The sequence below is a fragment of the Euleptes europaea genome, chromosome 6 (assembly GCF_029931775.1).
Source record: "Euleptes europaea isolate rEulEur1 chromosome 6, rEulEur1.hap1, whole genome shotgun sequence".
Taxonomy (NCBI): Eukaryota; Metazoa; Chordata; class Lepidosauria; order Squamata; family Sphaerodactylidae; genus Euleptes; species Euleptes europaea.
In genome coordinates, this window is record NC_079317.1 from 51,101,952 (window position 1) to 51,116,717 (window position 14,766).

The 14,766-nt window shown below is 41.4% G+C and overlaps 1 protein-coding gene across 1 annotated transcript in view; it reads right to left on the reverse strand.

The window, feature by feature from the left end:
• Positions 1-14,766, reverse strand: part of LTK (leukocyte receptor tyrosine kinase) — a 96,387-nt gene that overhangs the window by 39,394 nt on the left and 42,227 nt on the right. The window contains exons 11-15 of the mRNA XM_056851881.1: positions 11,625-11,726; positions 10,812-10,989; positions 7,812-7,962; positions 4,142-4,273; positions 1,789-1,948 (exon numbers count right to left, since the gene is read on the reverse strand). Of these exons, the coding sequence (XP_056707859.1) occupies positions 1,789-1,948; positions 4,142-4,273; positions 7,812-7,962; positions 10,812-10,989; positions 11,625-11,726 (723 nt within the window). The remainder of the gene's footprint in view (positions 1-1,788; positions 1,949-4,141; positions 4,274-7,811; positions 7,963-10,811; positions 10,990-11,624; positions 11,727-14,766) is intronic.

Consider the following 14,766-nt stretch of genomic DNA (forward strand, 5'->3'; position numbering starts at 1 on the left):
CTAAGAGGCCATGATTTCATTTCACAGAATGCAATAAAAGCACAGAAAATGCTTGCTGCAGAGTGACCCTTTCCATATTTACTGAGAAGGAAATCTGATGGGGCTTATTCCTCATTAAGTGTACATACATAAGAGTGTAAACTCAAAGTCCCCCCATATACCCTTGCATTCTTTGACTCTCAAAATATACTGTAATAGTACAGTACAGTACTAAAGAGCATGTGCTATGAGATAACCCCCAACTAAATCCTCCACACTGCCACAAACTCAATGGATGGTTTTAAGCTACCATTTCAGACTACTTAATGGTGACAAGAACACTGATCTGCTTACCTTGTAATGGTAAGGCTAATTACCTTGTAATGGTTCTTGTAATGGTTGTTGTGATAACATGTGACACAACAATAGTCAAATGGAAATTGTTATGTGAGTATCAAAAAGTATCACATAATTAGAGGTACTTGTAGGTAGCTGAATTCTATTGTAGTTCACTTCCAAGAAAACCCCTCTGAGTTCAATGGACTCACTCCCAAGTAAGTGTGCATACAATTACGAGACTTAGACTTAATAGAAATGGATTTTTATACTGAATAATTCTTCAGGTCAAAACTACCATATAAACATTAATGGCTGTGAAGTGTACTTTTAAAGTCAAATAAACGAAGCCAGGGCCCATTTAAATCACCCAATGCTTCCTTAATGGATTAGCCCATGCCTAGAGCAGAGAGAGAAACTGGTGTTGGTTTATTTATTTTTTTTAAAATAGCAGAGGGAGAGACATAATAGAGGTTGATAGATTTAAGAACAGTGTGGAGAAAGTGGTTATAGATTATTTTTTCTCCCTCTCTCATAACTAGCTCTGAGAGTCACCCAGTGCAATTAATGTCAGATTCAAGGCAGACATAAGACAGCATTTCTTCATACCGCATATAATTATCTTAAAGAATTTACTGCTACAAAATCTATCAATAACCAGTTTAAAATGTGTTACGGGGGGTGGGGACTAGACAACTTTCTTCTCCAAAAGCTGTAAGAGCTATATAGAGTTCCAGATGTTGCCAGTAGATAAACAAAGGCCTGTTGCCTTTTTTGAGGATTGCTTAGGAGATTCAGGAATTGTGGAAGCATGAAATGAAATCTTTCTTTGAAACTGGCTGAAAGCTCTTGAAAAGTGAAACTCATGACTCCCAATGAATTATAGATAATTGGGGGGGGGGTATTGGAGGTTTTATTGTACATTATATGTTTAAAATTTGGATTTGTAAACCACCTTGAGCCAAAAAGCAATGATATAGTATATTTTTAAATTAATAAATAAATACAAGAATCACTACTGTTTCTGAACGTATGTGCCTCTAACAAAACTGCTGTAAGGATGAAAATAATTCTCTACTGAGCAAACTCAATTTTGCTGTCCTTGGCTTTGAAATCTAACCTGTTCCTTCATGCTACCCAATACATTTGCAGTAATGTACTATTGTCATTCATTGACCATGTTTTCCACTAGATTCTTTTCACTGTCCCCAAGATTATCTCATTACTTTTTTTTACTCTGGACTGTTCTTTAATTCCTATGCAAAATTTTCTTTGGGAGCCCAAAACCGCAATATATTACCCTGGCTTTGTGTTGAAATTTGGAGACAATTTTTGTAAAGTTATTGGGCTGTTCCCATTAAAGTATCAGCAGCTGTCTCATATCTATCTATCTATCTATCTATCTATCTATCTATCTATCTATCTATCTATCTATCTATCTATCTATCATCTATCTCTTCTAAAGATCCTTACCTGCTGCCCCAGTTCTTCCATTTACTCCAGGTACTGTGGTGCTATTCACATACTTTTCCAAAAAGACATCTTCTAAGGAACCATCCTGATATTTCAAGTAACCCTTTCCTCCTCCTCCTGCGGCAATGAGCAAGGGTTCAAAAGCTCCATCCTTCTGCTGCTCAAGAAGGCACACACACATACAAACACAATGAATGCATTGACAAAGTTGAGAAAGTGCAACAGCTTCAACATCAGGTGTCAATTTTTTAAAAAGGAAAAAAATCAGATATGATTGGTTGGAACATTTCCCCCCTCCTATAAGCACGAAAGGTAATGCAACAACACTGAGCAAACTTGCACATGAATTCCATAGGCAGCAGCAATTATGTCATGGAGCTAGGAATCTAGCTTTGAGATCATATTCTAGTAGTAGGTTCAAAATCCTTTGAAATATCAGCTATAAGGATTTTTCAGCCTTATGAAGACTTAAACCAGCTTAACAGACATTTTCTCTCTCCAGGGAACCCTTGGAATAGTAATTCAGTGAGGAAGGCTAGGGAGTCCTGAATTGACCGATGCATGAAAAATGCAATCATTTGTACTTATAAGTAAATAAGCACCATATAAATTTGTGGTTCTTCAAAACAGTTGTACTGCTCGATATAATGTGTGAGCCCTCACCTGAGAAAACTATTCACTTCCAGGGCCGGATTTAGGTTTGATGAGGCCCTAAGCTATTGTCAGTAATGGGGCCCTTTATATGTCCAGCTGCCCTTTGTCAACAACAAATAGTCGCTGTTTTTGTGTTGAATATATGCTATATGGTCATTTATGGACCTAATAGGTATCTAAAGCCATTTGCACATAACAAAATATGTAAATTTTATCAAAGTAATTGTTGAACTGAATGTAGGCACCCTATATATAGAAATGAGCAAACCAGTGATATTTTAGGGAGCAGGCTAGCAGGCGGGGCCCATTACTTACATCATAGGAGCCTACACAACACAAAACACTGTTGCTGTATGTAGGTTTTATTTTATTTGTTTTTTATCTTATATTTTGGAAATGTACATCCAGTTTTTTCCCCTTTAAATTTTTTGGGGCCCCCAAGAGAGTGGGCCCCTAAGCTATAGCTTGTTTAGCTTATATGTAAATCCGGCACTGCTTCTAAGTTTTGGACTCAGGGTCAGATAATGATATGCTGGGAGATTTGATCAGACCCTCTCAGAATTTTTTAAAAAATTCTAATCTAAGCCACGTGAGGGCCTTATCAGGGCCCTGTGGGGAGCAAGGAATAGAGATCCAACCTGATCAAAACAGACACATGCAACCTATTATTAGCCCTCAAAGGTAAAAAAAAAAAAACTTTGAGGGCTAATAACTACAAGGGAAGATGGTTAGTTTTGAACAGTAAAACTACGTGGGAGTAGGTAGTGCTAAGTCTCACAAAACTGATCCAGACTGACCATACGCACATCTTCTATTAGAATTTTAAGAATGCAGATAGGATCTAATCAGAAATGGTCTGTTTTGACGGAGTTCAGGCTGCCAGGTGGCCACCTGTGAAGGGGGAACACCTGCTCCTAATTGCCTGCACTTAATCAAGTGAGTAGAGACACTCTAGGAATTTCTCCAGTCACTATGGTCATTGCCATAGAGATTAGGGGAATTCCTAGAGCATTGTATGTGTGTGTGTGGGGGGCTGTGATTTCAGTTCAATCTGCAACATTGCCCACTTTCAAGCTCCACCTCCCATAGCTCCTGAAATTTGAGTGCACAGGCCTTGCAAGCCTAAATTCAGCATCATTAAGGGCTTATCTACTCTCCATTTTAACAGTCATTCCCTCTGTCCAAGGAATTCTTGTAACTGTTGTTGCCTGAGGGGGAACTGGATATCTCTAACAGAATTCTGAGTACTTCAGAACATATATTAGCTCTTTGAAGTTAAATGCCCCCTCTCCAGCAAATCAGTGCAGAAGAGGTCTAACATACAAGGAGTGTCTATATACTAAGGACTTGGGGCTGATTCAGAGTTACAGCCTTCTGTGGAGACTCATGAATGACAATTTCTCTTTGGTTTTAACACCAACCTTGAAGCTTTATATAATGTTAGCAAATTGCTTCCCATGTGAGTTGGCCAGATGGCATGAAGAGTCCTGATGCCAACACCGGACGCGATGGCTGGCTCCTTGTGCTCTTGGAAGAATAGAGTGAACCATGTGGAAAGCAGCATACAAATGCTACAGTCTTTGTGCATGTTTTTATAAGTATACACTTGGAGACTGTAATGTTTTAATGAAGCCTTTAGTCAAGCACCTTTAGATGTCTGCTTTTCAAAAGAAGGCCGGCGAGCAACACAAAAACTTACCCTAAAGATGTAAGTGGCTCCTCCACCCCCACCCCCTCCTCCAGCCCAGTCCGTCAGGCCCTTCTCTTTCTTGTATTCTTCTTCAATGATGGACAACTCCCCCAAGCAGATCTGCTGAGCCAGAAAGCTGCCCTGAAAGGAAACCAGAAGACAGCAGCTGAAGACTAGCACAGTTATATTATTATTCAAAAATCGTCCCTCGTGCTATAATAACAGAGTTGAAGGAAAATAACAAGCACTGATGGCTACTGGAAACATCAATAAGACTTTTTATAATTCAGTCATAAAAATCAAACCTTATACAGTGAAACAGAAGCAAACAAAGTCCCGTGGTGAAAATAAATTCAGCCGGGTGAGGTCTCCCGGTTGCCAAGTTCCAGGTGAAGGCTGGAGATCCGTTCACTGGGGCGGCACTAGCAGCATGCTGAGCCGCAGATGAAACAGGGTACTGCAGGCAAAAGTAGTTGCAGATCGATGTTGGCTGTATGTATCCGAAGAATTTTTGAGCCAAAACTTGATTTTAAAGTATATTGTAACAAAAATTGGGGCTAATTTGCCCTTTACTTTGAGGAGAATTTCCTTAGAATATTTTAAGCCCGAAATAGGATTCCGGTATTTTCCTATTTCGCTGATGCTTTGTCCATCGGGCTTAAGGTGGCTTGAGCTAGTATATTTGACTCAAATGCCAGTGAATAATATCACATCTGTCATGAGGAAGGCTTGTAGAGTCCTTGTATTGTATTATTAGACTACCAACCAAAAGAGTTTCTTTTGAAATTTTTAAGGAATCTGAATTTTAACAATGAATTATTCACATTTACATGCATTTAGATGTTGCAAAACCTCATTGGTCTTTGGATCCTGAAGGGGAATGGAACAGTTTACCCAAAATTAGATGGAAATGTCATTTTTAATGCTTTTTAAAATTAAATTTGGTAATAAAGAACTTTCCTTATTACAAAAATCACACATACAAAAAGCTTTTTAAAATAAACAAGTGGCAGCTCATCAGTACTGCAGATGATCTTGGTTTGATGACACCTGAATACCGGCAGATTTTGATGCCTGTGGTTTTTACTTTTGGAGCAAATCCCACAGACATGGAACCATAAATGGCAATATACCTTTGAAGTGGTAGCAGTCATTAAGCAAGAGACTCTGACCGGGCAGCGAACTTCACTTGGAAGCTTTCAAAGCAGGACTGGACACCAGTAGCCCATGGGTGGAATACTTCCCACTGAAGACTGATAGCTAGTCTCAGAGATAGCTTTTGAGGGGGGCACATGTCATCTTCTGTATTTTCTCTTTCTCCCTTCCTCAAGCTGTCTTTTTAGCGCATATCAACCTCGTGACTCAATAGACATGAGTTTCTCCTCCAGACATTACAACATTTACCTAGAGCAGGGGTCCTTGACTGTAGAACCTGTGAGCATTTTTTGAGTTTTGAGAACAGGTACTGGGTGCCATAATGAAATGGCTGCCAATAGCAGGGGGAGAACCATACATAAAATGTCTGCTGTAAAGGGCTAGGTCCAATCACAAAAAAACTGGGTGGTTCCATAAAATATTAGGAGGTTCCAAGGAATGCATCCTCCTATGATAGAGGCTGCTGCTTCCACATGGGTAATCCTGGCAGACATACAGGTGATGCTTCCTGGGCTCTTCTGAAGTACTTCCTATTCCAATGAAGTAGAGAAAAGCCTGGATTGGCTGTTTCATTTGGGGAAGAATGGTATAAGAAGCAGAATGGGCAGGAAACACAAAGGTGGGTGCCATGGTGCCCATGCATGCCATGGTTCCCATGCATGCCATGTTAGGTGACCATGCCATACCCATAACAGTCAATATTAGATGGGCCCAGGAGTAAAATACGAATAAATATCAGCATTGGGAAAAGCCTGTCTATATCTGGGTTCACATATCATTCTTCTGTACTATGCTATGAGGATAGTTTACATTGTTTAATTGAGACCCAGATGTTCATAGCTGTTTGATCTTTGTTTTTCTCTCTGCAGAGAATATCTAAATGCTCATTAGAGGAATAGAAAAACCCCTATAAAATTGTATGTGATCTGGCCTTGAGTCCTAGAGTCTTGGCTGGTAGAAATTACTTTTGTGCTCCCTTTGTGCAGAGCCAAAGAGCTAAAAAGCAGCAAAACCCAGTCTGTGGAGAAATATGTTTTCCATGAAGGCCAGCATGCAGATCACAGCTAGTAACCATGTGTGGCTGCTTCATTAAGAAGAAGAGAAAGGAGAGAATCTTCCTTTGAACACAATGGGGATTTGTTCTTGATGGTGATCTGTCAAAACTATTGTGTAAATAATAGTAAAGACATAAATAGCTTGGTAGAAGACTTTGCTAAACACAGAGCTATAAAGTTGAGAGTAATGGCAGCAGGTGGTAGCTTCATAAAAGCATACAAAAGGAGAAACCAAGCTGACAAGCTAATTTTGAATTCCAGAATCAATATTTTAAAAAGGATTTACTGGGACAGTTTCTCATTTTTTTTTTTCACTTTTCGCATGGTCTTGTCATTTCAATCTCTCTTAGAGACAGTTTCTGCATTAAGCAAGTGAAGTGCTACACTGGATTTTAATTAATGTTTTTAATCCTTTTTTTTTTTTTTGGTTTTTATTTTGTAAGCCACCTTGAACAGGGTCCTGGAGAGCTAGCATAAAAATTTCTAAATAAAATAATAAATACAATTCTTCCTGGACAGTACCCCCAACCAACAATTTCTAATTCCTCACACAGAAAAAAACAGCCTGAGCAGCAGAAACTGGATCCTCCATAGCAAGAGGAGACTTTTGTATGTGCAAAGATCTGTTTGAAATGGTAGAGCATTCAAACATGCATCCTTCAACCTTGAAGTGGTACAGTTCGGAAAACCGTTATCATGGTTCTGCTGAATGTATGGCCCTTAGAATTCCCCCAAGTCACCAAGAGTACAGTCACTCTGCATAGGATTGCGCTCTAAGTGAAGTCAATGAATTTAGACTTGAGTAACTGTGCATAGGATTATAGTGTCTCAATGCAAAGAATGAATCAAAAAGTGTGTGTGTGTGTGTACACTACAGGCTTCAGCTGGTTTCACAAATATCTTTTCTTTCAGAAAATCCTGAGAATTATAGTTCTGGAAGACAGGAGGAAGAACTTCTAAACAGAACTCTTACCACCTCACCAACTACAATTCCTATGTTTCTTTGGGGGAAGTTACGACGATGGTATAAAACGGATACAGCTTTGTGGTGTAGAAATGCTCTAAGGGATATTTTAATCTGACAAAGTGAGCTTTGACACACAAAAGATACCCTGGGAAATGCTGTTGGTCTCTAAGGTGCTGCTGGACCTGGACTTTGTTCTGAGATAGAAAAAGTCAGCTCTACTGACATTTGCAAACCACATGGAAACACTGCTATTCCCTATCCTGGCTATTACCAGCGCCGGCTGGCTACATCACAAGGCACTTGGTGGAAAGACAGAAATGATAGTGCCAAAGTTAGTGCCATACTAGTGATCTTCTTTGAGCTAATTTCTGTCCCATTCCCTGTTTTAAAGCTGCTACCTTTGGTGGGGGAAACTGCCTCCTAGAAATGCTCTAACCCACCCACCCTTTGACAGTATATCTGAAGTGATTGTTCCCAAGTATTGAAAGTCTAAATCCCTCACCCCTGGACAGGCATCTTCTCCCTGTTGTCCCACTAAGATGTACAGGAGCTCATCTTTCTCGAGCTGGAAATTGGCTGAAATAAAGACCCCGTGGGATCTCGTGTTGTGGTTCTTGGCTCCTTTTCCTCCAGCTGCTCCGTATGCTGAAATCCTGGGGGGAAAGCCACAACAATTAGGAAAAAACTGTACAGCATCACAGCCAGCTGCAAAATGGGCTCCAGCTGTGATCTCTCCACACCAAGCCAATGTTCCTGGGCTTACATAGTGGTCTCCAAAGTGATTTCGACTATGTACTCCCAAAGTGTGCTGTGGTAGCAGAACACCAGGTTGGATCCAGTGATTCCTTTTTGTTAGTGAGGGGTCTATCTCTGAGAGAAAGAAGGCCAAATCCTCACTTAACAGAATGAAATCAGATCCAAGTCACTCCCTTCAAGAGCAAGGATTGCCCTGACCACTAGATGGCTCAAGACCTTCTTTAGGGCAGTGTTTTGGCAAACAACAGAAGCCCTTTCCCTTTTCTATATCCCTTAATACAGAGAGTTCTGTTTCTCAAAGGATGCAAGGGCTGAAGAAAAGATGGTGGTCCTGGTGCTCCAGATAGAGTAGAAGACAGTCACCAGGAGAATCTGAGGTTTTTAGCTAATTTATTTATCTATTTAAAAATTATATATCCTGTAGTTTTAGATACTGTATCTTTTAATTCTACCTTGTAATCAATATGAATGTTTTAATGGCTTTGCCTTATTAGTAAATAAAATCTAATTCTAGGAGAGCTAAGACAATAGCTGTTAGAGGGCACAAGGCCAGGGTAGAGGTCCTATCAGGATTGCATTGGCAAACCATCTCGGCTTCCCAGTTGCCTTGAAAGCCCCTTGCTGGGGTCATCATAGAGTGGTTGTGACTTAACAGCATATACATATATATATCAGGGCTACAGTCAGTGGAAGAGCAGGAGACCTCTGATTAGAATGGTTGTTGCAGTTATGGCAATAAGTAGCTTTTAGCTGCTTCAACGGCAGAAAAGATCAGAAGATTTAGGGCCTTATGTTGGGGGACAATGTGTGCGCTAGCAATTTTAATGTTTCATGGAGTGCCAAAATATATCTGCCTGAGAACGATGAGCCAAGCTGTGCATTATATGTGTTCCTAATATCACTAGAAATCTAAGGTTGTTTATGCATGGGTACTTTCACTCATATTAGTCCCTGGTCTGTCTCGGTTTTCCATTCATTAGAGGTGACCTCGTGGCCAGCCCTCACAAAACCCGGGACTTCCCGATCCTCTATTAACCCGATTCTTCCATCTCCCCTGAGATCAGCCCAGGTGAAATCCCCATGAATAAGGCAAAGCACAGGACACGGAAGCTTGGGGGAGTGACGTTTCTCTCACAGAAAGCACTACAGCCAATTACAAAGCAGCGTGTCAAGGGGTGGAGATTCAAATGCTTCCTGCTTCCTCGGAGTTCTTTCTGAGCAGAACAAAGGGTTTTAGAAAAGAGGTTTGGGTTTCTTCCCCCCCTTCCTTTTAGAGAGTTCTGTTTTTTAAAATGCTTTTTTACGCAGCAATTGGTTTTCCACCGTGGGGGTGGGTCTTTTATCTCACAGTAAGTACTACAGCCAATTACAAAGCAGCGTTTCAAGGGGCAGAGACTCAAATGCTTCTTTTTGAGCTTGGAGACTGCTGGTGCACAGATTCGCAACAGGAAAGTATGGGTCCAGCGAGCAACAAACCACAGGTTAAACTCCCATGCAGAAACAACCTAAAAGGGCTTTTCACAATCAGTTGTTAACTGCCCTAATGGGTTCCTGTGAGGGTCAACATAATAAAGATTACAAAGCTCTTCACAATTTAAAAGCACTATAGAAATTATTAGTGGACTCAACAGTACCAGAGGTGAGAGATGTCAGCCAACAAAGGAGTGCTGTCAACAAACCTAGCGTAGCACAATGGTGAAAAGAATGAGCTATGAGCCAGAAACCCTTCAAATTACACTTCTGAATTATACTTACTTGTTGACCTTTGTCATGGATGAGAGCGTAAGGGGCTGACATTTATTGAGATTGACTAGTGTTTGTGGTGAAGCTGGGGCTAGGAAAAAATTCATTTTGCCAGTTGGCAAGGCTTTCATAGCCAGGAGTAAAAACACTCTTTGATATATTGGACCTCTCTATTGGCTGAGTAGGTTCTGGTGGGCTGTTGCTGCCAGAATGCATGACCCACATGGGCTAAGACTTTTTTACACACATGTCAGAGAAAAATGAAAAAGAGCTGTTCCTTCTGTGTGTGGAGATATATGTGTGACTGTGGGGGGAGCGTGACCATGTAAAAGACAGCATCCTCTGTATGCATACACCCATTTGAATTTCCCAACAGAGAGGGGAGATCAGATGCTCAGGTACTGTAAGTTCTAGGTCAGGTTAGCCATCTTTCTCTGTTTCGTTTCTTTTATTAGTCTGCCCCATAGTTCTGCAGTCTATCTTCTCTTTAAAATTATGCCAGTAGAATAAAGCTTGCATTTGTTTACAAGATAAATGATTACCTTGAATCCTATCTGCAAGCTCCATGGTAGCTAATGTTACCAAAGCGGCCTTGGTCTGATGCTCCTCACGGCACCCAACTAGAGGTGGTGGCAGCTACTGAAAAGAAATGCTCTAAACCCTGCTTATGAGGGGGTGGGGAAACAGCGGATTCCTACTGGGTTCACCTCAACCAAAATAACTCCCCCCCCCCAGCTTCTGAGCAGGGCTGGGCCTTGCTTATTTATTTAAGGGCTGTATGCCTGAGTTGGGAGTAAGCGTGGCAAGTTGGGCACTGGAGTCGAAGCATTACAACCTTAAGCAAGCCACTGACAGTTATTCCCATATATGTACTATGGAAATATACTAGTGAACTCAACAGAGCTACCATAAATATTGAGATATTAAGTATTTTAAGTGCTCTGGATATTTGGTATTAAAAAGCTAAGTATTACTCTTACTGCTATCCCACAATGATACTCACGTATAGCGGTTGGATGCTGGCACTTTCCACACTTGCACCCCTCGTAGCGGTCCCTCTTTCTCCACAGTCACTGAAATATTAGTGTTGTAATAGGTACTATCGCACTGTGCTTGAGTCGGCCCTCGAGGCCCGCTAGCTCCGCAGGGAATGAACCACCAGAGAACAGTAGGCACTTCTTCTACAACATCAAATAAAATCTGGAGTTGGAACTGAGGTGTCACCTTCCCAATTTGCCTGTCATAAATCTCCCTCACAAACAAGTGAGGATTAAAAAAAATAAGCTATATCCTCTGTGCTATTTTCCTGATGGAAATCTCTTCTTCCCACAGCTGCTATTTGTTCTGCGGGAGGAAACACACAAGCGCTATATAGGCCCATCAAGGAGTAAATAGCACCTCTGGGGACAGGAAAATGGCATGGGAAAAGAATTAACACCATTACCCGAAAGGCCAAGACTAGGGTTGCCAACCTCCAGGTACTAGCTGGAGATCTCCTGCTATTACAACTGATCTCCAGCCGATAGAGATCAGTTTCCCTGGAGAAAAAGGTCCACTTTGACAATTGGACTCTATGGCACTGAAGTCCCTCCCCAAACCCCGCCCTTCTCAGGCTCCGCCCCAAAAACCTCCCTTCGGTGGCAAAGAGGGACCTGGCAACTCTAGTCAAGACCAAGATCTGACTCCCTATCCACTTGCCATGGCTGTTATTCGCCTTTAAAAAATAACAACTCTTTCAGGTCCCATCTATTTTGGCCCTTGGCAGTAAGCTAGTGACAAAGCAATATTGTGGATACATAGTGGGTAAACAAGTCACCTAAAGGAAGAGGTTCTTCCAATGGGTTAAAGAGATGCCCATCCTGTAGGAGAATTTCCCATTGATCGTGTTGCTTTCCATCAGTGTGGCTTTGTCTTCTTCCTGCCACAATTTGGGAATTAATGAGAAGGGGAAAAGGAGAAGAAAAAAGGAAGGATTCAGATGGAGAATAAGCCAAATAATTCTATGAAACCAAGGCAATTCTATCTACAAGGCTCCTGTCTAAGCCCATTGAAATGAATGGGCCTAGAATGGTGTAACTCAGCTGAAGGTGGCACTGCCAGAGAGGAGATAGAAAATGAAAAGGAAAGTTCTTTCAAATATAGTTTGAGCTATTATAACCCTGCCCTCCCCGCACAATGTGGATATCATTTTCCTGTATGTCCCACAGTTATACAAAAATGAGTAAGGGGTCAAATTGAAGCACAAAACCAGCAGGTTTTCCCCCCAGCTCTCAAAAAACTTCACAAAAAACACTACAAATTTTCCCAACCCTCCAAAATTACAATAACTGAAAAAGGTACAAAAACTATAAGCTATAGTTTATAATTATCAACTATAAGAGATCCAGCATTGTGTAGTGGTTAGGAGTGGTGGACTCTAATCTGGTGAACCGGGTTGTTTTCCCCACTCCTATACAGGAAACCAGCTGGGTGACCTTGGGCTAGTTACAGTTCTCTTAGAGCTCTCTCAGCCTCACCTACCTCACAAAGTGTCTGTTGTGGAGAGAGGAAGGAGATTGTAAGCGAGTTTGATTCTCCTTTAAAAAGGGAGAGAAAACTGCATATAAAAACTAACTCTTCTTCTTCTATAGTATGTCAGATCTCTCTAGCCATTGTCTGAGCTGCTGTGATGTCACAGAATTCCGGATGTCACAGAAATTAGCCCAAACTAGCAATTTCCTGAGTTACTGTGATATAATGGAATTCTCACATAATTTATAACTACTAAAATGTTAAACTGTTAGCAAATGCAGCATAATAACAGAAAGAACTATGAACTGCCGCTGGAAACAGGTATGGAAATCTAAGAAGGGAGTGCTATCACAGAGTTTATCATCAGAGGTTGCCTGCGTCAATAAGGTATGTGTGAAGAATGTATAGTGGTTACAAACAAGGGTGTCTTCCACACAGGGATGGGATTTTTGTGGTTTCCCTGTTGCTGGTGCAGCTGCAGATTAAACACTGCAACAATATGGGCAGGTTTCCCTACAATTTCACTGCCCCAGCTCCCCAGAAGTGCTCACCCTGCCTCACCTGGGCCCGAAGGGCATTTGCAATTTTTTTTTTAAAGGCACTAGATTACCATTATATTGATACACCATTGTAACAAACGTATGTCTTTTCCCTTGTATTTCTGCTAGGAATTCAGAGAACCAGCTGCACCTATTCAGGCTAGGAATTCAGAGAGCCAGCTGCACCTATTATTACAATGGTCTATCAATATAGCGATAATCTAGTGCCAATTTAAGTTTTTAAAAAAGCCCGCCCCCCCAGTAGCAAGGGCAGGAAATGGCTATGGTGGGGACAGCATCAGTGAAAATAGCTGCCATGTGAGCTGGAAAATTCAAATTTCCCCATACACACAGTGGTTATTCCAACTTTACTGCAATCTTTCCCAACATTTCAGAGCAAAAGAGGTTTGAGAAAGATCAGAGAAACCCTAGGGAAATCCCTGGAGGTGCACAAATTTACCATGATGCTGTGGGGAATCAGGAAAAAAAACACTTCTCAAACGCAATAAATGTGGGGCAGATAATCCATATGGAAGATACCCAAAGTAATGGGGGAAAACACCTTCTTGAATTGTCATGTTTCTCTAAATATAGAATATCCAGCTATTATGAACTAATTTTCACTTAATTATGAAGTTAGTTTCTCATTTGTATCCATCCTGAGTACATACACTTTTGGGTTGCCAACAATGTGGAGAAAATATGTCCTGCTCCTTTCCTAGATGCTTAACTTTTAGAAATGGGCACTGGAAGTTTTTCATGCAATAGAGGTAAATACTCATTAAACCTCTATTAATCACTTTCAGATAATTACCCTGTTTTCTGAGAGCCAGTCTTGGCAGGTCATCAGTGATGGAAAAGATCAGGAGATGAGAAGCCCTTTCTATGTCACTACCTGGACATTCTAGCACTATAGAATGGGACAGTGAAGTCTACTTGTCCTGGATGGTTTCTAAACTATGTGGTCAGACAGAAAGCTTTTCCAATAAAGTATCTCACCAACAACTATGACAAAACCAGAAATTAATATAAAATAAACTATCTGGATGAAAGGAAAACTGAATCAAGTTTTTTTATGCTGAGTACAAAGAGGTCCTTGGTCTTCTTGGCCGTCAATAGCACTTCTTAGGAAACTAAAGGTCACAGTCTCCTTCCAGCTCAGCCGCTGACACCAGAGTCACACAATAAACCCAGTCACTTCAATAGATCACAGCCTTGATCAGTATCACTGGCTTGATCTTTAGCACAGCAGCAGCCCAGCGGCTACCCTCAGGCAGTTCTTCATATCCAAACAAACAGCATTTCCTCCTTCTCCAAACACCCTCAAATTCTTATTGGCTACCTCTACATCATGTCCACAGAATTACAATTACATTCCTTACCCCCATCAATGCTCAAGTTATCTACATTAATTGTGAATTCTTCTGATTCATGGATTTGTAATCAAAGATAAATATATATTAAGATGATGTACCCAATATCATATCCTTGGCTGACACCTAGTTTTTTGAGCCGAGCAAGGGCTGCAGGATGATCAGTTAATGGTTCTACCCACTGACTCATTCCTACATAGATGAGACACATGAAGAAAAGGCTTTTGAAGCCTCATGCTATCCAGCACGTGCTGTGAAATAGGCATGGGAGTCTACTTCCCCTAGAGCACGGGTCACAAAAGTGCGGCTCCCAAGCCGCATGCGGCTCTTTGAGCCCTTGAGTGCGGCTCTTTCCATGTCTGGGCCCGGCTGAGTAGCGAAAGGGGCGGGGGGCGGGAGAGAGTCTGCGCAGGAGGCGCTTGGGTTACGTAGGAGCGACCACGTGCCGCTGCTGCTGGCGGGCCTGCTGTGGGGAGAGAGTCTGTGCAGGAGGCGCTCGAATTACAAAGGAGCGACCACGTGCTGCTGCTGCTGG